This window comes from Salvelinus sp. IW2-2015, linkage group LG5, assembly GCF_002910315.2.
Source record: "Salvelinus sp. IW2-2015 linkage group LG5, ASM291031v2, whole genome shotgun sequence".
Taxonomy (NCBI): domain Eukaryota; kingdom Metazoa; phylum Chordata; class Actinopteri; order Salmoniformes; family Salmonidae; genus Salvelinus; species Salvelinus sp. IW2-2015.
The window spans coordinates 959681-983903 of record NC_036844.1 but is presented as its reverse complement, the minus strand read 5'-3'; the positions used below and the strand labels follow the sequence as shown (position 1 = coordinate 983903).

General features: G+C 43.0%; 1 protein-coding gene across 1 annotated transcript in view; it reads right to left on the bottom strand.

Annotated features, from left to right (window-relative positions):
- Window positions 1-3916: 3916 nt before the first annotated feature.
- The window catches only part of LOC111963765 (LIM domain transcription factor LMO4-B-like), a 45281-nt gene continuing 24974 nt past the window's right edge, over window positions 3917-24223 (bottom strand). The window contains exons 2-5 of the mRNA XM_023987255.3: window positions 17661-17903; window positions 5779-5875; window positions 5461-5619; window positions 3917-5255 (exon numbers count right to left, since the gene is read on the bottom strand). Coding sequence (XP_023843023.1) covers window positions 5247-5255; window positions 5461-5619; window positions 5779-5875; window positions 17661-17896 — 501 coding nt within the window. The 5' untranslated portion in view covers window positions 17897-17903 and the 3' untranslated portion in view covers window positions 3917-5246. The remainder of the gene's footprint in view (window positions 5256-5460; window positions 5620-5778; window positions 5876-17660; window positions 17904-24223) is intronic.

Below are 24223 nucleotides of genomic sequence, written 5' to 3'. Positions count from 1 at the left end.
TTCCTGAATATTCTGAAAAAACTTCATATTTCGGAGTTCATAAAGAGACTTGAAATGGGCATGGTGTAACGCACTCAACACGCACTCAGCAGGGTGTAACGCACTCAACACTCCCATGATAATGAGTGGTGCTGCTAGGGTGATGCAGCCCTCTGCTAGCCTCAAATCAAGCCATTTCTCCAGAAACCTGGAGAAAAGTTAAACTTTTTGCAAGTGATCGGGCACTTTTGGGATAGGCACATCGCATAATTTTTTTCGAGGTACAGATTTCATGAAAGAAAGAGCACTGTTTGTGGCCTTGTAAAACTTGTTTCATACTAGGCCGCCTACAAAATCCCAATGACTTTGTTTTCACGGTTCATTATCTCTTGAACAGGTGTGTTTTCTATTAAGACTAGCAAGAGAGTTAACACATTTTTGCTGCCTTAAAAAGCAATTTAGATAGAGATAACATTTTTGTCCTACTTATCTACACAACCTGCTTAACATTTTCAAATGTATAAAAAATAAAATGTATATATATATAATATATAAAAAAATATAAAAATCTACAGCAAAGATGTTAATTAAGCTTAACATCCCATCATGCTTAGGGTATACAAATGCTGGGACGGCCATTATTTTGGCTACCATGGTGGCTATGCCTCCATAGGATGACAACGCCCTCATTCACAGGGCACGARTGGTCACTGACTGGTTTGATGAGCATGAAAACAATTCACAGGTGTAATCGCTGCCAAGRGTGCTTCCACCAAGTGGGGTGGAAAGACATGTTCATTTCACTGAAAATATCAAAACAGCTTGTGTAGATAAGTAGGAAAAAAAGGTAATGTAATCCTTTTTAGATTTTTAAGGCTGCAAAATGTTAACTGTGCAAGGGGTGTGTAGACATTCACTAGGCACTGTAATTGCAGCTATAGTTACTCGTCGCCTCAATTGTATTTGCAGGATGGGAGAAATGGCTTGAAAAACTACTGCTACAACTAGTCAGGGAAGTTAACGTTGCTAGCTCGCTCTGAGAGTTAGCTAGCATTGTGTCCATGGTTGTTGTGTCTGTTGGAAACAGGATGACAGAATGTTAAATACATTCATGTATTTACCCCATGGTATTGTTTAGCTAAGACAATACATAGCCTTGACTGTATGCGTGTTCAGATAGGAAAAGGCACAGACACTGTCAATGAGATTGCATGAGCTCAGTCATGTAGATAAAAGATGCCAGGAGCAGATACTTGGTTATGGCTTGATAAAGAAGTGACTGTGGTCTACCTCTCAATAGCTTTTGATAATTCCAAGGACACTATTCCTAATTAAGAGGACGTTGACATATGGCCTCATTTCCCAGAGTGCCATGTGAAGGCAGGGGCATTTGGTGGAAGTCTTAAACTGGTCTTAGAAAACCAATTCCCAGATAAATTCAAGGGATGCCGTGTGTATGTACTGTAGGGATTGTGTAGATAGGATAGATAGGATTCGTTAGGAATGGATGTCAAGCACTTTGGGAAGGGTCAGCTTTCTCCGGTATTAGGTCTCGCCTCCTCCTCAAAATACATTGGAGAAGCCAGTCCTGGGACCTTATTTTCCAATGTAGTTTAAGAAAGTGACGAGGAGAGTCGACGTGAGGACTCGAGGAAGACAATTGACAACCAGCGACAGTACTCTGTGCCTGATAGTGAGTCTGCAGGCCTCATGCGCTGGTGGTGGCATCACCACTCTCGCCCAGCCCCTGCTGTGAGGGGCAGGTCTACGGCACGTCTGTCTTTCTCTCTCCAGCATCAGGAGAAAAAAAAATCTGTTGTTTCTTCCCTACTTTTTTCCCTCCTTCACACAACATGAGGTGACGAAACAATGCAATTACACCAATTTGCATGTGTTAATTTGATTAACTAGTGAATTGAGGGGAGAGGGAAAAAAAAAGCGGACTACTTCTCGAGAAGGGAAAGGCACATCATGAAACTGCACCTGAGAACTTTTCTTGTGCCAGCTCGGTTGAAAAAGCAAAGCCGTGTGGMGGAGAAGCTATTTGAGAGACACGCTAATTGGTTTTTGAATATGTGGCGCTAATTTGTGGTATGYAGATGAGGCTTGATTGGTTTGAAAGCAAAGTGTAACTTGCACCACAGAAGGGGTTGGAAGATTCCCTCCCCTCTTTTACTTATCAAGATATGGAGATGATTGCAATTAGGGTCATGTGCATACATTAATTAATTTGTCTGATGTATTTCCAAAAATCACAGACATGGGATAAATAATTGATACCATATCAGCACTTCAGCACAAGGGCTGGGGATGTCAAGCTGCCACCCTGCAGAAGGGTGTGGACTGTTGAGCTACAAATAAAACCAGTCTTCACTGAAGATTGCTATTCATTATCTGTGGCAGATATTTTGAGTCAAAGACTTACAAATCAGTAAACAATGTTTAATTATGGAATTTCCTGTGAATGAGTTACCTATAATCAATAGTTTCTTGATCGTGTTCAGTGTCTGTCTTATAACCTTGACTGAACAGTTAAAGGGATTGCCTGAGGAGTTTTTCAATATATTTTGATGAGATGACTATTAGTAAAGCTTGAATAAAAACGTAATTAGGTATACAAATTGAACATTGCGTGTCACATTGGTTAGAGAGACTGTTTGTGTGGATGTTATCAGTATGCAGTTCTCCTTCGTTTCTTTAAACATCCACACTGATGTTAAGGACTGGTTAGGTAACTGCAATGCGATAACAGGTGCCAGAAAATATGTCAAATGTTTGCTTCAGTAGGTTTGGTTGAAGAGATATTGCTTTCTCCTGTGTAGTGCTTTCAGATCAGGTTTATTCGGATTGAACCCCACTTGTGTCTATGGAAGTATGGGAGTCCAATTAGARAAACTGAGGAATGACAAAAAAAYCTTGACAAAAAACTTTTTTTGAAAGATTTGAAACTCAGGTTTGGATTATAGGTCTGAAGAACCCGAGGAATGTGTTAATTATTTTAAATCATTCTGCATCATTACAAATAGAAATGGTTTGAAATCCAGCCATTAGAAAGCTCATTGTTACTTTGAGTGTCAACCTAATTGGCTAACCCTAGAAGAGGAACAGCTGAGGCACAGAGACACACCACTTACGGTAAGAKTTTTCTCATGGCATATTATATTTAAAAGTCACAGCTGGATACTCCATAGATTTTTTTTTTCATCCTCTTTGTAGGCCTGTTGCAAGTTTGGTTTTCATTTCTCGCYGTAGAAAAGTCACGGAACGATAAGTAAAAGAGGATCATGAAAGCCGACAGGCAGAGAACACCTTGTGATTTCTAGGCCAAAGGCACCTACAAAAAGATGGAATTTAATTAGCTAATTAAATAAGATCTGAGGAGCGTTTGTGTGCCAAAAAACTATTGCAAAATGCCATTCAGTAGTATGAGTATAGGGCCCTCTACTCCAACTACCAAGTTCAGAACTCAGCAACTAAGTGAAAATGTTATTCATTGTAAAGAAACAGAACAGTTATACAATTATGGAGTTTAGTAAAACGGTGAAGGAAAAGGTTAGCTTATTTCTTCCGTTTGTTGTTGCATTTTTGCAGTGCTGTAAAGTCAACAGCTGGACTGCTCCTCTAAGCACCCACAGGAAAGGGGTCCCTCCCTTTTTAATTAGGCCGGCACACCAGATTAGACTCCGGCTCAGGACTGCAGCAAAAGCCCGGGCCTTTTAACGCATACCACTTAGATCTCTTCTGTAATGGCCCCGGATCAAGTCTTTGAAATCAGCCATGTTAGTCCAAGTCCTGGAGCATTACCGAAGCTACGTTTCGGTTTGAAAGGGATATGTGTCACACCTCGCTACACACATGCACGCCACTCTCCCTCATCCTGCGGCACGTAAATATTATCGAATCACCCACTCGTTAAGACGTGACACAGGTGACTTGCGATATTATGAGTATAGTTATTATGAAATGTTTTACAGCATTTGAAATGGKCCTCTGCTTGAGACAAAGGCCACACAATGACAAAATTCAACCATAGAGCACACAATACAATTATAGCACTAGAAAAAATATATACAGTTATTACTTCTCTCCATCCCCATGCCGCTCCTCTATTCCCTCAACCTGGATCGTGTTCAGTAGGTACCAAACGGAAGAAAACAGCCTGAACCAGGTAGGGACTACCTGAACTTCTCCAATAAGAAACATTTATTTTTCTTTTCAGAAACTGCTACAGTGAGCCCTACTCAACATGACCCAGGTTAAATGTGGACCAGTTCAACTTGGACCTTCTCCTCTTCCACCACCACACATACGAGAATACATTTAGGACATATGGAGCACAGCTGCGAAGTCATGTTGGAATWACAATTGTCACTGGAGTAAAAAAAATTTGAAAAACGACAATTACAAAATGCATAATTTCTATGTTCCCATAAACATGAGTAAATGTCCTAACCCCAGAAGCCATTTTCAACTGAAAACATAACTAAATATCAAAGAAAATCTACAAAAAKGCAACCACTTGTAGTACAAAATAATCATGGGACTAAAAGGTGTGTTTTGATGAATATTCTATAGACTTTCTTACATTTTGTACACAGAGAGTATATATTTTTTATGTAAATGAGACATCCAGCCAGGTGTATTTGATCTTTACTTGTTCGTCCCAACTCACCAGTCGAGTGAACCACAGCTACGGCARCATAGCACTGCAACCACAGTATTTCCTGTTTCTCGCAACACATGAAAGGGTCTAGAGAGTCTGAGCTCAGAAAGTGGTGCATCTGTGTATTCGTGTGGCCTGTCTTGTTTGAATGTGCTCTTCCTGTTTCAAGAGTCAGTATACTGTAGCTTGGTTGAAGCAGCCCTGACCAGAACCAGTTTATACGTGTTTCCGTATTAGTCCGTGTCTTCTCTCTCCCTGTAGTGTTATGTGCTGGCTAAGGAAAGTGAATGGTCCATCACTGGAAATGCCATCTCAGGGCATGGACACTGGCTTGACAGTATAAATCATCCTCATATATAGTCTTTCCCTCCTCAGCATCTTCCCCTTGAAGGTTGAGAAMATGATTCTCTATGAACAGAAGAAATATCATTTTGTTGGGAATGACGTGTTAAGAAAGCCACTGGACACTGGCAGCAGTATCCGGAGTATGGATTTTGGAATATCTGAACGAAGGGATGGATGGTATAGGACAAACTTAAAGATGGAGGAGGAAGAGCAGGATGTGGGGGGAAAAGGCACACGTTGCTTTGTCATCCATCCTTCTTCAGCACACCTGAGATCAGGAGAAAGAGGCGATTAATGATAAGCATTGATTACGCAAAGACCGTAAGACAACCACAGTTCAACACCACCTTCAAAAACTATGACCAAAACAGTAAATTCATTCATTAAACCACATGGATTCTTAACACATAAGGGACAATCAACCACAAACTGTGTAGTTCTATCAAAATACGGTCCGGATCACATCCCCATACCTTCTGGTCAGGCATCATGCCGTTCCCCTGCAGTGGGGTCATGTGACTGCGGAGTAGAGCGCCCCCTGGCCTGTCGTGCTCACAGAAGATGGTGCCGTTAACGTAGTGGAAGCGGTCGCCCGGCACTAGCCGGTTCCTACAGGTGGCACAGGTGAAACACTGCAGAGGGAGGGACAAAGGAAAAATGGAGGAAGGAGTTGTTTAATGAAACAGTTTAAGAATGAGCAACAGAAGCATGGGTCAAAGGGCCCTTAAATATTTCGCTTTTGCAGATTCTGTTGGCGTCGGGCTTTACTTTCAGGCTGAAGTTAGTCTTACCTTGAGGTGGTACACGTTGCCCTGTGCCCGCATCACCATCTCACTGGCAGGGATGGACTGGCCACAGGCGCTGCATGCCCCGCTGTGCCCGAACAGCCTGCGGGTCAACCCAAACAAACTGTGTCAGACAACTGCAACCACTTAACCTTCAACAGATTGGGAACATGTGGTGACTTGGTCAATGACAATGATGCTGTGGTTCAGTACCACTCTCGGCCTTCAACAGCAGATTCTATTCAGCTTACCCTTTCCCGATCCTAACTAGAMCCAACTCAAGCAATTAATGCTAAATAGTTCTCAGAGAAGTGGTTGAAGTCATGAATTAAGTAGGAGTCCAGAAGGACTGAATGGGAGTGATGCAGCATGGAATAGTGCTGGTGGTGGTGCTGCGACGTGACTCAGGTCTTGTGGTGCTCAGCTGGCGAATACAGATTCCAGGTGGGGGTTGAGCTGTAGATGAAGTCCATGGCAGGCTACTGGGAGAGCCCAGAAATATGTTTCAGCTGATACTGGTGAAGAACCCGGATTAAGGATTTTTCTTCACGAGTCAGTGAATATCTTTTGTAGGTGCCAGTGATAACGTCTGTTTGGTGTGAAGCGTAAGAAAACAATGTGATCCGCTATTGGACTATTTTTGGTGAACTACATATTGCTTTGCTCCTATCAAACACTTMGCTTCCTCCTTGGAGCGTGACCAAGTAAGTAAACTCACTTGGTCCCTTTTTTAGGACCCTGTCTTTCAAAGATATTTGGATTTTTTTACAAATTAACTTGACAGATGTTCATTGTAAAGTGGTTTAACACTGTTTCCCCATGCTTGTTCAATGAACCATAAAAAATTATTGTGGAATGGTCGTTAAAACCTGTTTCGGATAGGGGGCAGCATTTTCACATTCGGATGAAAAACTGCCCAGAGGCAGTTTGCCTGCTACTCAGGCCCAGAAGCTCATGTATGCATATTAGTGGTAGATTTGGATAGAAAACACGCTGTAGTTTCTAAAACTGTTTGAATGATGTCTGTAAGTATAACAGAACTCATATGGCAAGCGAAAACCTGAAAAGAAATCCAACCAGGAAGTGGGAAATCTGAGGTTTGTAGTTTTTCAACTCATTGCCTATCCAATATACAATGTCTATGGGGTCATATTGCACTTCCCAAGGCTTCCACTAGATGTCAACAGTCTTTAGAACCTTGTTTCAGGCTTCTACTGTGAAGGGGGAGAGAATAAGAGCTGTTTGACTAAGATGTCTTGCAGAATGCCATGAGCTATGTCAGGCGCGCGGCCGTGAGAGCGAGCTGTGTTCCTTTTAATTTCTAAAGACAAAGGAATTGTCCGGTTGAAACATTATTGAAGATTTATGATAAAAACATCCTAAAGAATGATTCTATACATCGTTTGACATGTTTCTACGTACTGTAATAGAACGTTTTTGACTTTTCGTCTGGACTTACGTCCGTGCCTTGTGAATTTAACGCGCTAACAAAAATGAGGTATTTGGACATAAAGATGAACTTTATCGAACAAAACAAACATTTATTGTGGAACGGGGATTCATGGGAGTGCATTCCGATGAAGATCATCAAAGGTAAGTGAATATTTATAATGCTATTTCTGACTTTTACTGACTCCACAACATGGCGGGTATCTGTATGGCTTGTTTTTGTGGCTTAGCGCTGTACTCCGATTATTGCATGGTGTGCTTTTTCCGAAAAGCTTTTTTRAAATCTGACACAGCGGTTGCATTAACTTCTCTGGGATAGSTGTCAGTATTTTCACATCCGGATGAAGCGTGTCCAAAGTAAACTGCCTGCTACTCAGGCCCAGAAGCTAAGATATGCATATTATTAGTGATTTGGATAGAAAACACTCTGAAGTTTYTAAAACTGTTTGAATGATGTCTGTGAGTATACCAGAACTTATTTGGCAGGCAAAACCCCGAGGACAAACCATTCAGATCTTCTTCTTTTTTTTGAGGTCACTCTTTTCAATGAGTTTTCATTGGGAATCCAGATTTCTAAGGGACCTTCWTGCAGTTCCTATCGCTTCCACTGGATGACAACAGTCTAGAAATKTGTTGAGGTTTTTCCTTTGAAAAATGAAGAAGTAGCACTGTTCAGAATGAAGCTGGARGGAAGTGTACTCTTTGTTACTGGTGCGTAACCTGAAAGCTAGCTACACTTTGTTTTCCTCCGGTATTGAACACAGATCATCCCGTCTTAAAATATATCGATTATTTACGTAAAAAAAATACCTAAAGTTGTATTACAAAAGTAGTTTGAAATGTTTGGACAGCTTACAGGTAACTTATGAGATATTTTGTAGTCACGTTGCGCAAGTTGGAACCAGTGTTTTTCTGGATCAAACGAGACAAATAAATTGACATTTTGGATATATATCGACGGAATTAATCGAACAAAAAGGACAATTTGTGATGTTTATGGGACATATTGGAGTGCCAACAGAAGAAGCTCGTCAAAGGTAAGGCATGAATTATATCTTTATTTCTGCGTTTTGTGTCGCGCCTGGAGGGTTGAAATAGGATTGTCTGTGTTTGTTTACTGGGGTGCTGTSCTCAGATAATAGCATCGTTTGCTTTTGCCGTAAAGCCTTTTTGAAATCTGACATGTTGGCTGGATTCACAACAAGTGTAGCTTTAATTTGGTTTATTGCATGTGTGATTTCGTGAAAGTTTGTCGTTCTGCATTTTCACCGGATGTTGGCCGGTAGGACGCTAGCGTCCCACATATCCCAGAGAGGTTAAGAAGAAGTATATCTTTAATTCTATGCATAACACTTGTATCTTATCAAAGTTTATGAGTATTTCTGTAAATTGATGTGGCTCTCTGCAAATTTGCCAGATGTTTTTGAGGCACAACATTACTGACCATAACGCGCCAATGTAACCTGAGATTTTTGATATAAATATGAACTTTATCGAACAAAACATACATGTATTGTGTAACATTAAGTCCTATGAGTGCCATCTGATGAAGATCAAAGATTTGTGAAAATTTTTATCTCTATTTCTGCTTTTTGTGACTCCTCTCTTTGGCTGGAAAATGGCTGTATGTTTTTCTGTGACTTGGCGCTGACCTAACATAATCGAATGKTGTACTTTCGCTGTAAAGCCGTTTTGAAATCGGACACGATGGCTAGATTAATAAGGAGTTAAGCTTTAATTTGGTGTATTGCACTTGTGAATCTATGAAAGTTAAATATCAAAAAAATATTTATGAATTTCACACTAACATTTCAGCAGATAGTGTCTTCCTAAGGCTAGGGCTAGCCAACAACAGCTTACAGACGGTAGGCAATTAAGGTCAGTTATGAAATGTTAGGACACTAAAGAGGCCTTTCTACTGAAAAACACCAAAAGAAAGATGCCCAGGGTCCCTGCTCATTTGGGTGAACGTGCCTTAGGCATGCTGCAAGGAGACATGAGGACTGCAGATGTGGCCAGGGCAATAAATTGCAATGTCCGTACTGTGAGACGCCTAAGAAGGCGCTACAGAGAGACAGAACGGACAACTGATCGTCCTCGCAGTGGCAGACCACTTGTAACAACACTTGCACAGGATCGGTACATCCGAACATCACACCTGCGGGACAGGTACAGGATGGCATCAACAACTGCCCGAGTTAAACCGGGAACGCACAATCCCTCCATCAGTGCTCAGACTGTCCGCAATAGGCTGAGAGAGGCTGGACTGAGGGCTTGTAGGTCCTCACCAGACATCACCAGCAACAAAGTTGCCTATGGGCACAAACCCACCGTCGCTGGACCAGACAGGACTGACAAAAAGTGCTCTTCACTGACGAGTCGCGGTTTTGTCTCACCGGGGGTGAAGGTCGGACTCGCGTTTATTGTCGAATGATTGAGCGTTACACCGAGGCCTGTACTCAAGAGCGTGATCGATTTGGAGGTGGAGGGTTCGTCATGGTCTGAGGCGGTGTGTCACAGCATCATCGGACTGAGCTTGTTGTCATTGCAGGCAATTTCAACGCTGTGCGTTACAGGGAAGACATCCTCCTCCCTCATGTGGTACCCTTCCTGCAGGCTCATCCTGTCATGACATTCCAGCATGATAATGCCACCAGCCATACTGCTCATTCTGTGCGTGATTTCCTGCAAGACAGGAATGTCAGTGTTCTGCCATGGCCAGCAAAGAGCCTGGATCTCAATCCCATTGAGCATGTCTGGGACCTGTTGGATCGGAGGGTGAGGGCTAGGGCTAGGGCTATTTCCCCCTAGTAATGTCCGGGAACTTGCAGGTGCCCTGGTGGAAGAGTGGGGTAACATCTCACAGCAAGAACTGGCAAATCTGGTGTAATCCATGAGGAGGAGATGCACTGCATTACTTAATGCAGCTGGTGGCCACACCAGATACTGACTGTTACTTTTGATTTTGAGCTGTTCAGGGTCACATTCTATTTCTGTTAGTCACATGTCTGTTGAACTTGTTCAGTTTATGTCTCAGTTGTTGAATCTTATGTTCATACAAATACTTACACGTTAAGTTTGCTTTAAATAAATGCAGTTGACAGTGAGAGGACGTTTCTTTTTTTGCGGAGTTYACATGCGACTTACAAGAAACCTTCACACCACATTTAGTATAGACTACCCAGAGCCAATCGGACCATCTCTCAGTGCCCCTAGCGTGTAAACAGTTAAACCATTCAGTCTTAATAGGAAGCCTCTTTCCTGCCCTCATTACACCCTCTTCCTTGTGAGGCCTACCATACCGGTTTTGGCTGCTACACCTCCCCCTCTATACTCTCTCCCTTGCCCTATTGATCTTAATCCAAACAGTAAATTAATAAGCAAGTGCCCGAGAAGAACCCTGTTCTCCCTAATTAAAGCTCCCTCTCCCTTTATCGGTCATTGGCACCGGGTCACTTGGCAATGAGAACCCACCAACTGTATTATACATATTTGATATGCTGCGAATTGCATACCGGTATGAGTTACAAATGTCTGTGAGGATGGACCTTGAGCGTGCATGGACATAAGGTCCTTTCCACGAGTGTGCACTACGTTTGACGATCGTTAAGCACCAATATTAAATGGTGTCGATCCATATGGCTAATTAACATAGGTATTTTGGGGCAAAAACACTTATGCAATTCACACTCATCTTACTCTACTTACTTTATTGTCCCATAGGGAATTTTGTTGCAGTGTTATGTACCACATTTAAAGTGGGGCGTTAAATACAAACCAAGATTGACAATACATACTTTCAATAACAGTCACGCACGCAATAAAAAAAATAAATAATAATAGTAAGAAATAAGAAATAAAACATGTTAAAACATTTAAGAACAAAGACCTAGCCTGCTGGCCTTACGGGGTCAATGGGAAACATTTTTGCCCGAGCTATTTAAGAGGATATCCACCCTGGCACAAATGATTGTCTTCGTTCTATTTTTCCTGGCTGACGGGGTGCCCTATTACCTGCGCCCAGAGGGGAGTCATTCAAATGTCCAGGTACAGGGGGTGATTGGGTTCTAAATCGATTTTGTGAGCTACCGGAGGGCCTGACCTTGAAAAATCTCATCCCAGGCCCTGTGCTGTTTGACTCCAAGTACCTTGCTTGCGGTGGTTAATAATCTTCTAGCATGTTTCTCTGACTGACAGTGGCATTCTAACCCAACAAACAATCAACAAAAGTTAAAATACGTCTCATAAAGGATTTGTAAAACAAAAGAGTCCAATAATAGTACAGTCTATATCTTAAAAGAACCCAACTTCTTTAGAAAGTAAATCTCTGTTTGGCTCTTTTGTAGATTCTGGCTCTGTTACATTTACTCCACTGAAGCTTACTGTCAAAAAGCACAACCGCAGATATTTATATTCTCTAAGCAATTTTATGTTCTGACCTCTGATAGATTGTTGGTCAGGGTAGGTGTGTACGCTTCCTGACGTCTATGCACATCTCTTTGGTCTTGTTGGTATTGAGGACCAAGTGGTGATTCTTCACACCACTCTACAAAGTCATCTAGGACGGCTTGCCATGATGTTCCTCGTCATCATGCAACAGGCTGTATCAAGGCAGTGTCATCAGCGAACTTAACGAGGTGGTCTGTCCCAGCTATGGGAACTAGTAACAACTATTAGTGTACAAGATGTACAGAAGTGGGGACAAAACACATCCCTGAGGAGAGCCTCGTATTGGCTTGTTGCGTATACCGACACATTGGGGACCTATTTTTGACTCGCTGTGGAGCGTTGGCTCAGGAAGTCCAACAGCACCAAAAACCAGCCCCCCAATCTAAGCGGAAAAGTCCCGAATGAGTCTCTGTGCCAGAATGTTACGGGCTGGATTGTGTTGAAGGCAGAAAAAAGTCAAACCAAACAGAACCCTGACATGGGATGGTTGCAATGAGGAGTTATTGGCACAGGCGTCAAGGTGAAATTGAAGCAATACAGTACATTACATTTCACAACCATACATATTTTGAAGATCACATATACTGAACAAAAATAAATGCAACAATTTAACTAAGTTACAGTTCATATAAGGAAATCAGTCAATTGAAATAAATAAATTAGGCCCTAATCTATGGATTTCACATGAATGGGCAGGGGCGCAGCCATGAGTGGGCCTGGATCCACCCACTGCGGCTCCAGGCCCAGCCAATCAGAAGTGCTTTATTACAGACAGAAATACTCCTCAGTTTAATCAGCTGTCCGGGTGGCTGGTCTCAGACAATCCCGCAGGTGAAGACGCCGGATGTGGAGGTCTTGGGCTGGCATGGTTACACATGATCTGCGGTTGTGAGGCCGGTTGGACGTACTGCCAAATTCTCTAAAATGACGTTGAGGTGGCTTATGGTAGAGAAATTAMCATTAAATTCTCTAGCAACAGCTCTGGTGGAGATTCCTGCAGTCAGTATGCCAATTGCATGCTCCCTCAAAACTTGAGACATCTGTGGCATTATGTTGTGTGACAAAACTGCACATTTTAAAAGTTGCCTTCTATTGTCCCCAGCACAATGTGCACCTGTGTAATGATCATGCTGTTTAAATCAGCTTCTTGATATGCCACGCCTGTCAGGTGGATGGATTATCTTGGCAAAGAAGAAATGCTCACTGATAGGAATGTAAACATATTTGTGCACAAATTACACTTTGTGCATATGGAAAATGTCTGGGATATTTTATTTCAGCTCATGAAAAATGGGACCAACACTTTACATGTTGCGTTTATATTTTTGTTCAGTGTAGTAGTGAAGTATAAGTGCTTTATTAATTCCACTGGGAGTGGCTTTAAATCCTCTGAACTATTACTGGACAAACGTACAAAGTGCCCAGAGCACTTTCCAGGAGGCCTCCCTCCGTGCGGGCGCTTTTGGGCCGTGGGTTTTCAGACTGCTCCAGATCTCGCTAGAGCCTGGGCAGTGCCAACGCAGGCACCCACACAATCCCTTGTCTGTGTTATATCAGCCAGCCTCTGACGCGTGCGCGCGCACACACACCAGAATTTTGACTTCGATACCAATACCAGGTTTAGTATCATGATACTCAATACCAAAACGATACCACGGCAAAAAATAAATACATTGAAAAGAACAGATTTATCATTATCAAAATGGTTTGTATAAAAAAAAATAATAAATTGGATGTTCTAAGTCCACAACAATGYTTAAACCACATGTGATGGAGTTTGCAAAACAAAATGGCCAGTGGATTGATGCAAATTCTACCAGGTAGGCATAACCACAAAGTAGTCTAACTTTTAATTGAGAAGGCATTTGTAAAAGCCTTTTCATCTACCTAAACATGGTTAGCCTATCATTAGCATTGCTAACGGCTACACAATTTGGTAGACATACACGTGCCACGCGCGCACACAGACGGGCATTTCTGTGCTGTTGCCTCTTCAGAAGGTTTGAGGGAATACGAATCACTGATGCATTCCGTTTAGGTCTCATGATAAACTTGGGCAAATTAACTAATTAGGTGTGGACGCAAAGCAATGCCAAACTCTCGCTTTCTTACTTACTCATTATTATTTGATTGGTTAGATCTAGCGCTTAAATCAACTCAAGCGACAGTATTAACACCAAACCAACTTACATATGTGCAGACTTCCCCAACAGCTTGAGAAAATATTTGATATTATTTATACTTTTTATACTACAAAACAATTTAAAATGAGCTCCCAATGCATTTCAATGGCAATACAAGTCCCATAGACTGGGAAGCATTTGSAAATTTGAGCATGCATCACCTCCACCATTTAAGCTACAGTATCAACACCAAACCAACGTTGAGACGTTGAGACTGACGCAACTTAGATTGCATTAATATTTTACATACCGTTTTGAATGATAACCATTTCAAATTTGCCTAACTTAACATGGGTTTCAATTAGTAAATCAATTAGTAAGATGGCACCRGAGCAGAAGGCGCTTTACGTGCCCCCAACCGATTGTGTTTTTTTGTTCATTTATCTGCRTTGTTTGTAACTTATTTTTTACWATTTTTGTACATAATGTTGCCGCTACCRTCTCTTATGACCGAAAATGACTTCTAGACATCAGGACTGMGATTACTCACCACGGACTAGCACAATCATTTTTCYTCTTTCACGATATACGGCTCCCTCGGGAACAGGCCCCGACCCCAGTGATCTGCGTGAAGAGATGGCGGCGAAAGAGAGGCCGGAGAGCGGGCTGCCTTCTGAGGAGTAGGAGGCGATCGAATAAACCCMCACTCCCCTCAATTCTGCTCGCAAACATGCAATCTTTGGTCAATAAAATGGACGAGCTATTGGGAAGATTAAACTACCAACGKGACATTGAAAACTGTAACATCTTATGCTTCACAGAGTCGTGACTGAACAAAGACAATATCAACATACAGCTGGTTGGTTATAAGATGTACCYGGCAGGATAGRACAGCGGCGTCTGCTAAGACAAGGGGCGRCGGTCTATGCATTTTTGTAAACAACAGCTGGTGCACAATATCTAAGGAAGTCTCGAGCCATTGCTCGCCTGAGGTAGAGTTTCTCATGATAAGCTGTAGACCACACTACCTACAGAGAGAGTTTATCTATATTCTTTGTAGCTGTTGACATACCATCACAGACTGAGGCTGGCACCAAGATGGCAATGAATGAGCTGTATTCCGCCATAAGCAAACAAGAAAAAYGCTCACCCAGAGGCKGCGCTCCTAGTAACTGTCGTCACTGGCTTTATCAATAAGTGCGTCGATGATGTCGTCCCCACACYGACCGTACGTACATACCCCAACCAGAAACCATGGATTACAGGCAGCATTCGCACTGAGCTAAAGGCTAGAGTTGCCGCTTTCAAGGAGCAGGACTCTAACCCAGAAGCGTATATGAAATCCCGCTATGCCCTCTGACGAACCATCAAAAAGGAAAACGTTAATACTGGACTAAGATCGAATCGTACTACACCAGCTCTGACACTCGTCGGATGTGGCAGGGCTTGCAAACCATTACAGACAACAAAGGGAAGCACAGCCCGAGAGCTGCCCAATGACACGAGCATGCGCTGACCAACTAGCAAGTGTCTTCACTGACATTTTCAACCGCTCCCTGTCCGAGTCTGTAATACCAACATGTTTTAAGCAGACCACCATAGTGCCTGTGCCCAAGAACACTAAGGTAACCTGCCTAAATCACTACTGACCCGTAGCACTCAAGTCTGCAGCCATGAAGTGCTTTGAAAGGCTGGTCATGGCTCACATCAACACCCTCATCCYAGAAACCCTAGACCCACTCCAATTTTCAAACCGCCCCAACAAATCCACAGATGATGCAGTTCTCTATTGCACTCCACACTGCCCTTTCCCACCTGGACAAAAGGAACACCTACGTGAGAATGCTATTCATTGACTACAGCTCAGCGTTCAACACCATAGTGCCCTCAAAGCTCATCAATAAGCAAAGGATCCTGGGACTAAACACCTCCCTCTGCAACTGGATCCTGGACTTCCTGACGGGCCGCCCTCAGGTGGTAAGAGTAGGTAACACATCCGCCACGCTGATCCTCAACAGGGGCCCCTCAAGGGTGCGTGCTCAGCCCCCTCCTGTACTTTCCTGTTCACTCATGACTGCATGGCCAGGCACGACTCCAACACCATCAATAAATTTGAAGATGACTACAGTGGTAGGCCTGATCACCAACAACAACGATACAGCCTATAGGGAGTAGGTCAGAGACCTGGCTCTGTGGTGCCAGGACAACAACCTCTCCCTCAACGTGATCAAGACAAAGGAGATGATTGTGGACTACAGGAAAAAAATGAGGACCGAGCACGCCCCCATTCTCATCGATAGGGCTGCAGTGGAGCAGGTTGAGAGCTTCAAGTTCCYTGGTGTCCACATCACCAACAAACTAACATGGTCCAAGCACACCAAGACAGTCGTGAAGAGGGCACGACAAAACCTTTTCCCCCTCAGGAGACTGAAAAGTCAAAAGACCCCAAGCCAAAAGACTCCTGAACATCTAGTCAAATGGCTACCCAGATTATTCACATTGCCCCTCCCCTCACCACTGCCACTCTCTATTGTCATCTATGCATAGTCACTTTAATTAACCCGACCTACATGTAAGTACCACCTCACCTAACTGGTGCCCCCGCACATTGACWCTGTACCGGCACCCCCCTGTATMWATTGTTATTTTTTACTGCTCCTCTTTAATTACTTGTTACTTAAAATGTCTTTTCCGTATTTTTTGAAACGGCACTGTTGGTTAGGGGCTCGTAAGTAAGCATTTCACGGTAAGGTACCTGTTGTATTCTGCCCATGTGACTAATAAAATTGGAATTGATTTGAATTAGAACCCCAGTAATATAATGGTAGCTATTTAAAATAATCCTTGGCCAATTAAGCYTATATAAATTAGCATCAGAACAACTTTCACATGTTCAGGCTATCCTATCAATCAATGGATCCTTCACAATCTAGCATTCCCACCACATTTTCTTCAGGAAATTTACTTTTCTAATTGGTTCAATAGATTTAGCTGATTTCCAAACGTCAGACACATTTGATGGAAGAACCCAAAGTAACAATTCTTGTACAAACCTTTTTTCATGTAGTATTGAAAAAGTACATACGTTTCAGTGTACCAGGCATCACACACACACACGATTGGGCAAGAAATTAAGAGTAGGAGTAGGAGCAATGCAGTGGTGATGGAATTGGCTAATGTGCAGTCTATTCCCGGTTTCCTCTCACCTTACGCAACTCCTTAAGGTTGTCATCAAATGTCTAAAAAGTATTGAGACAGTTGGTCATGTCTTGAAAGGTTAGAGAGTTGCTGTTAAAAATCCATTGCTCCCCCGGCCCTACACACAACCCTGGTGTGTGCCTATACCCCTTCCGTAACACCCTCCTGTCGCTCTTATCCTGCCATACCGGTTTACATTCACACACGAACACCTGGTGCCTTTACATGTGCAAAGGCAAATTCCTCCATTCTTCCACCTGTTTCAGAGCTGTCTGTGCTTGTTTGGACAAACATTAAGACTCATCACGAGTGATCAGTTGTGGAAAGTGGATTTCTTGTGGCACTTTCACTATTAACTTTTAATTTCATTGTCCATGTCAAAAATGGTTGACGTTAGCTAAAACATCTGAGACCGTTAACCTACAAACTAAAGTCATTGCAGACTGCTGTATAACATAGTCAAATAACTTCCCCCACGTAATTCTGCATTCCCCATATCTGTCACCCTAGTAGGGTTGATTGCAATCAAATCTCTTTCCTTTAACTGCATGACCAAAATGAATGCAGACACCACACCTGSCCTACCAGAGGTGAAGCTATTACCGTGTTGCATCCACCCCCCCCACCCCAGTCCTTTCTGATTTGAATGCTGCCTCCCCTGATGCTCACCTGATGTAGTCGTTCTTGCAGAGGATCATGCCCCCTTTGCTGTAGCAGGTGGTGCCGATCTCACCCAGCTGGGCGTGGCAGCAGGAGCACTTGAGGCAGCGCGTGTGCCAGTAGCGCTCCATGGAGAAGAGCAGGAAGCGGTCGGCGATGCGCCCGCCGCAGCCCGCGCAGGACCTGCCTGACGAGCCGCCGCCTGTCACCGCCACGGCTGATGCCTCCACCCGGCTGTTCACCATGGCTGGCCTGGAGAGAAGAAGGGAGGGGGCGATATAAAACTGGTAACAACAAGGGTGGGTGAATGGAGAAGTGTCTATTCCGCAGCACAAAAATGTAGCTTAATATGGACAGACGTTTAAGGACCAGCGAAATAAAGCCTACAAAACACCTGTCATTAACAGTCAAGGCAAGAATACGACCACTAACATAAACCCACCGTGAATCTTTACTTCAACTATGAGTATTTGGGTTGATGCTTCTACCATGTGAAGGAGACTCTACTCCGTAAACCACCAGAACATTCAGGAAATGTAGCTTCCTTGGGAGCGTTCACAAGAGCTGCTTCTCAATCATCCCCGTTATCAGGGTCTCCTAAATAAATCCGTGCCATACAGTACACACACCTGGAACGTGTGTGACTAGGAGAGAGGGGCCTCAAAGACAGGAAAGAGGCCTCTGATTCCCAAATGTGAGTCTTGGCACCGTAACCAATCGGTTGGCTTACGGTCTCCCTGGCAAAGAGCTTAGGCCTATTTATTTAAGGAATATGGGTGAGGGGGGGGGGGGGGGCAGTTCCCTGAGAAAACATGCGCTTTTGAACTGACTGGCATCCTAGAAAGCAGTTGTCCCACGACAACCTCCACACAAACCTCTTCAGTGTCACTTCCAAATAAGTCCCAGAGGAGAAGTCTTTGATGTTGCAGAGTGCTGATTACTGAATAAATGTTGTTGGGCGTTTACTGTTGGGTTGCATTGCAGAGTGGCGCTGTGTAGACTACAGTCAACAGAGGGGTTGGTTTTTCAAAAAGGTTTTCACTAGGGTTACAATGTAGAAAATAGTAAAAATTCCTCTTTCCAGTGTCTGTGTTCTTTTGCTATCTTAATATTTTATTTGTATTGGCCAGTCTGAGATATGGCTATTTCTTGGCAACTCTGCGTAGAAGGCCAGCATCCCGGGGTCGCCTGTTCACTGTTGAAGTTGAGACTGGTGTTTTGCGGGTACTATGTAATGAAGCTGCCAGTTGAGGACTTGAGGCGTCTGTTCCTCAAACTAGACACTAATGCACTTCTAGACACCTCCCACTCCTCTTTCTATTCTGGTAAGAGACAGTTTGCGCTGTTCTGTGAAGGGAGTAGTACACAGCGTTGTATGAGATATTCAGTTTCTTGGCAATTTCTCGCATGGAATAGCCATCATTTCTCAGAAAAAGAATAGACTGACGAATTTCAAAAGAAAGTAATTTACAACATTAACAATGTTTACCCTGTATTTCTGATAAATTTTATTTTAAAATTGACAAATAATGTGCTTTTCTTTCAAAAACAAGGACATTTCTAACTGACCCCAAACTTTTGAACAGTAGTGTATACAGTTGAAGTCGGCAGTTTACATACACCTTAGCCAAATACATTTAAACTCAGTTTTGAACAATTCCTGACATTTAATCCTAGGAAAAATCCCTGTCTTAGGTCAGTTAGGATCACCACTTTATTTTAAGAATGTGAAATGTCAGAATAATAGGAGAGAATTATTTATTTCAACTTTTATTTTCCATCACATTCCCAGTGGGTCAGAAGTTTACATACACTCAATTAGTATTTGGTAGCATTGCCTTTAAATTGTTTAACTTGGGTCAAACGTTTTCAAGTAGCCTTCCTCAAGCTTCCCACAATAAGTTGGGTGAATTTTGGCCCATTCCTCCTGACAGAGCTGGTGTAACTGAGTCAGGTTTGAGGGCCTCCTTGCTCGCACACGCTTTTTCAGTTCTGCCCACAAATTTCCTATAGGATTAAGGTCAGGGCTTTGTGATGGCCACTCCAATACCTTGACTTTGTTGCCCTTAAGCCATTTTGCCACAACTTTGGAAGTATGCTTGGGATCATGGTTCATTTGGAAGACCCATTCGCGACCAAGTTAACTTCCTGACTGATGGCTTCAACATATCCACATCATTTTCCTACCTCATGATTCCATCTATTTTGTGAAGTGCACCAGTCCCTCCTGCAGCAAAGCACCCCCACAACATGATGCTGCCACCCCCACGCTTCACATTTGGGATGGTGTTCTTCGGCTTGCAAGCCTCCCCCGTTTTCCTCAAAACATAATGGTCATTATGGCCAAACAGTGCTATTTTTGTTCCATCAGACCAGAGGACATTTCTCCAAAAAGTATGATCTTTGTCCCCGTGTGCAGTTGCAAACCGTAGTCTGCCTTTTTTAATGGCGGTTTTGGAGCAGTGGCTTCTTCCTTGCTGAGCGGCCTTTCAGGTTCTGTCGATATAAGACTCGTTTTACTGTCGATATAAGACTCGTTTTACTGTAGATACTTTTGTACCCGTTTCCTCCAGCATCTTCACAAGGTCCTTTGATGATGTTGTTCTGGGATTGATTTGCATTTTTCGCACCAAAGTACGTTCATCTCTAGGAAACAGAAGAACGCGTCTCCTTCCTGAGCGATATGACGGCTGCGTGGTCCCATGGTGTTTATACTTGCATACCAGTGTTTGTACAGATAAACGTGGTACCTTCAGGTGCTTGGAAAATGCCCCCAAAGATGAACCAGACTTGTGCGGTCTACAATTTATTTTCTGAGGTCTTGGCTGATTTCTTTTGATTTTCCCATTAGGTCAAGCAAAGAGGCACTGTGTTTGAAGGTGGTGGGAACCACATGCAGATTTCATCCGTTTGCCTACTCTGCGTCTCACAAAGACACAGCGTTTGGAACAAAAAGTCTCAAATAATTGGACTCAGACCAAAGAACAGATTTCCACTGGTCTAATGTCCATTGCTAGTCTTTCTTGGCCCAAGCAAGTCTCTTCTTATTGGTGTCCTTTTGTAGTGGTTTCTTTGCAGAAAATCAACCATGAAGGCTTGATTCAAACACACTCCTCTGAACAGTTGATGTTGAGATGTGTCTTGAACTCTGTGAAGCATTTATTTGGCAGGTAACTCTAATGAACTTATCCTCTGCAGCAGAGGTAACTCTGGGTCTTCCTTTCCTGTGGCGGTCCTCATGAGAGCCAGTTTCAATATAGTGCTTGATGGTTTTTGCAACTGCACTTGAAGAAACTTTCAAAGTTCTTGACATTTTCCAGATTGACTGACCTTCATGTCTTCAAGTAATGATGGACTGTCAGCTCTCTTTGCTTATTTGAGCTGTTCTTGCCATAATATGGACTTGGTACTTTATCAAATAGGGCTATATTCTGTATAGCACCCCTACCTTCTCACAACACAACTGATTGTCTCAAACGCATTAAGGAAATACATTCCACAAATTAACTTAAAGCACACCTGTTAATTGAAATGCATTCCTGGTGACTACCTCATGAAGCTTGTTGAGAGAATTCCAAGAATGTGCAAAGCTGTCATCAAGGCAAAGGGTGGCTACTTTGAAGAATCTTAAATATATTTTGATTTGTTTAACACTTTTTTGGTTACTACATGATTCCATATGTGTACAATGTAAAAACGAGTAAAAATAAAGAAAACCCCCTGAATGAGTAGGTGTCCAAACTTGACTGGTACTGTAGGCCTGTAATAAGTTAAGTGCACACATACTATATCAAACATGAACATCAGTACAAGACATTTCTCAGTTCGATTGATGACTAAGCACTAAGCGGTTTCCACAAGCACCTTTCAAAAGAGATCCCTCAATTTTTCTGCAGAGTTGAAAAACTCCCCTAACCAGGCAAAGACGAGGGGGGGGGGGGACAGATTACTGTTGCTTCAAATCAAAAAGGTTTTGTATGGAGAAGGAAAGGAAGAGAGCTTGGAGTCTGCATGTGGAGGTTTGCCTGCCGTCTAGGACGCCATCACGTTATTTCTACTAGCGGTTCTTCCACCAAGGTCAACAGACAACAGATGCCATGGGGAGTTCAAAGGTCATCCACTGAGCTGCTCTGATTGGGGAGGTCAATCGGGGGTCACRGAGGGCCAAGGTGCCACAGGAAGACAGTGTGACCCTTTCCTGGAGGGGGGTGGGTCATCCTGTGACACAATTCAAGCCTTTACCAGTCGGTTTCAAATGCCAGCTGGCAATGTGCTTTCCCACAGCCAACGACAACCCTGACACCCAATGAAAACTGGAGACCAGAGGTTGCAACTTGAGAAAAGCATTCAAATATACCTGGGGCAACAGCAGCGTTTCCCGTACTTGCTATTCTTAGCCGTGGGTCACACAGCTGCATCTGAGCATGGGGAACTGAAATCAAATTGAAACTAAAAACACTCGATGCCTGATTTGTTTGGGATGTGGGGACATCAAAGTTGGGGGGGATAGCATATCCCACCTAAGAAATCATATGGGTAAACATGAACGTAAAGACAGGGGACAGAACCAGACTATCATAAATTGGCCACAAGCTATATAACAATTCATAGTGCGAATGAGCCATAGGTATATCGATGAATACACCAGCCCACTAGTTGTGTAACAGTTGAGCTAAAGACAACTTACATGTCACTCTCCTATTGGCTGGTTTGCAGATCCGTATTTCCAATGTGCCTACGAGAGACTCCCAGGCGTGATCATACCAGCTTAGAAATCAATGACCTATACCCATAATACAAACTCCAACTCGCGATGAAAATCTATAAACAGGAATTCTGGTCCAAATACCATGGAGCAGCAGCGCCAATGCATGATCTAAGCTCTACATAGACATGTATTTAGTAATGAAGTACCGCGTATTTATCTTCTTCAAAAGATTGGGTAGTAGAGCAGTGGTTTTCAAACCTTCCTCTGGACCTACCTACCCAAACTCACCCGACCCCGACCCGCCCAAGCGCACCCCAACACCCTGACGTTTCACAAATTAGTTGTAGCTGAACTAGGCTCACTGATTAATCTATCAAGGTTTTGACTAAATGGTTACAGCACGCACCGGAAATGAGGGAGCACAATATTATATGGTGCATACAGCGGAAATCGGAACACTAATAGCTAATAAATGCGACATTCGTAAGATGTCGAGTTTAAACGACATCGTGGAAAAACCGATGTCAAAGCTGATGTCAACTTACAGTTTAAGTTGAAGTCTTACATACACCTTAGCCAAATACACTTAAAACTCAGTTTCACAATTCCTGACATTTAATCTAGGAAAAATTCCTGTCTTAGGTCAGTTAGGATCACCACTTTATTTTAAGAATGTGAAATGTCAGAATAATAGTCGAGAGCTTTTATATACTTTATCACATTCCCAGTGGGTCAGAAGTTTACATACACTCAATTAGTAKTCGGTAGCATTGCCTTTAAATTGTTTAACTTGGGTCAAACGCTTCATGTAGCCTTCCACAAGCTCYCCACAATAAGGTGGGTGAATTTTGGCCCATTCCTCCTGACAGAGCTGGTGTAACTGAGTCAGGTTTGTAGGCCTCCATGCTCGCACATGCTTTTTCAGTTCTGCCCAAAAATGTTCTACAGGATTGAGGTCAGGGCATTGTGATGGCCACTCCAATACCTTGACTTTGTTGTCCTTAAGCCATTTTGCCACAACTTTGGAAGTATGCTTGGGATGCTTGGGGTCATTGTCCATTTGGAAGAACCATTTGCGACCAAGCTTTAACTTCCTGACTGATGTCTTGAGATGTTGCTTCAATATATCCATATAGTAAAAAAGCCAGCACTACGGTTTGCAACTGCACATGGGGACAGAGATCGTACTTTTTGGAGAAATGTCTCTGGTCTGATGAAACAAAAATAGAACTGTTTGGCCATAATGACCATTGTTATGTTTGGAGGAAAAAGGGAGAGGCTTGCAAGCCGAAGATCACATGGGGGTGGCAGCATCATGTTGTGGGGGTGGTTTGCTGCAGGTGGGACTGGTGCACTTCACAAAATAGATGGCTCATGAGGTAGAAAAGTATATGGATATATTGAAGCAACATCTCAAGACATCAGTCAGGAAGTTAAAGCTTGGTCGCAAATGGTTCTTCCAAATGGACAATGACCCAAGCATCCCAAGCATACTTCCAAAGTTGTGGCAAAATGGCTTAAGGACACAAAGTCAAGGTATTTGAGTGGCCATCACAATGCCCTGACCTCAATCCTGTAGAACATTTTTGGGCAGAACTGAAAAAGCATGTGCGAGCATGGAGGCCTACAAACCTGACTCAGTTACACCAGCTCTGTCAGGAGGAATGGGCCAAAATTCACCCACCTTATTGTGGAGAGCTTGTGGAAGGCTACATGAAGCGTTTGACCCAAGTTAAACAATTTAAAGGCATGCTACCGAATACTAATTGGTGTATGTAAACTTCTGACCCACTGGGAATGTGATAAAGTATATAAAAGCTCTCGACTATTATTCTGACATTTCACATCTTAAAATAAAGTGGTG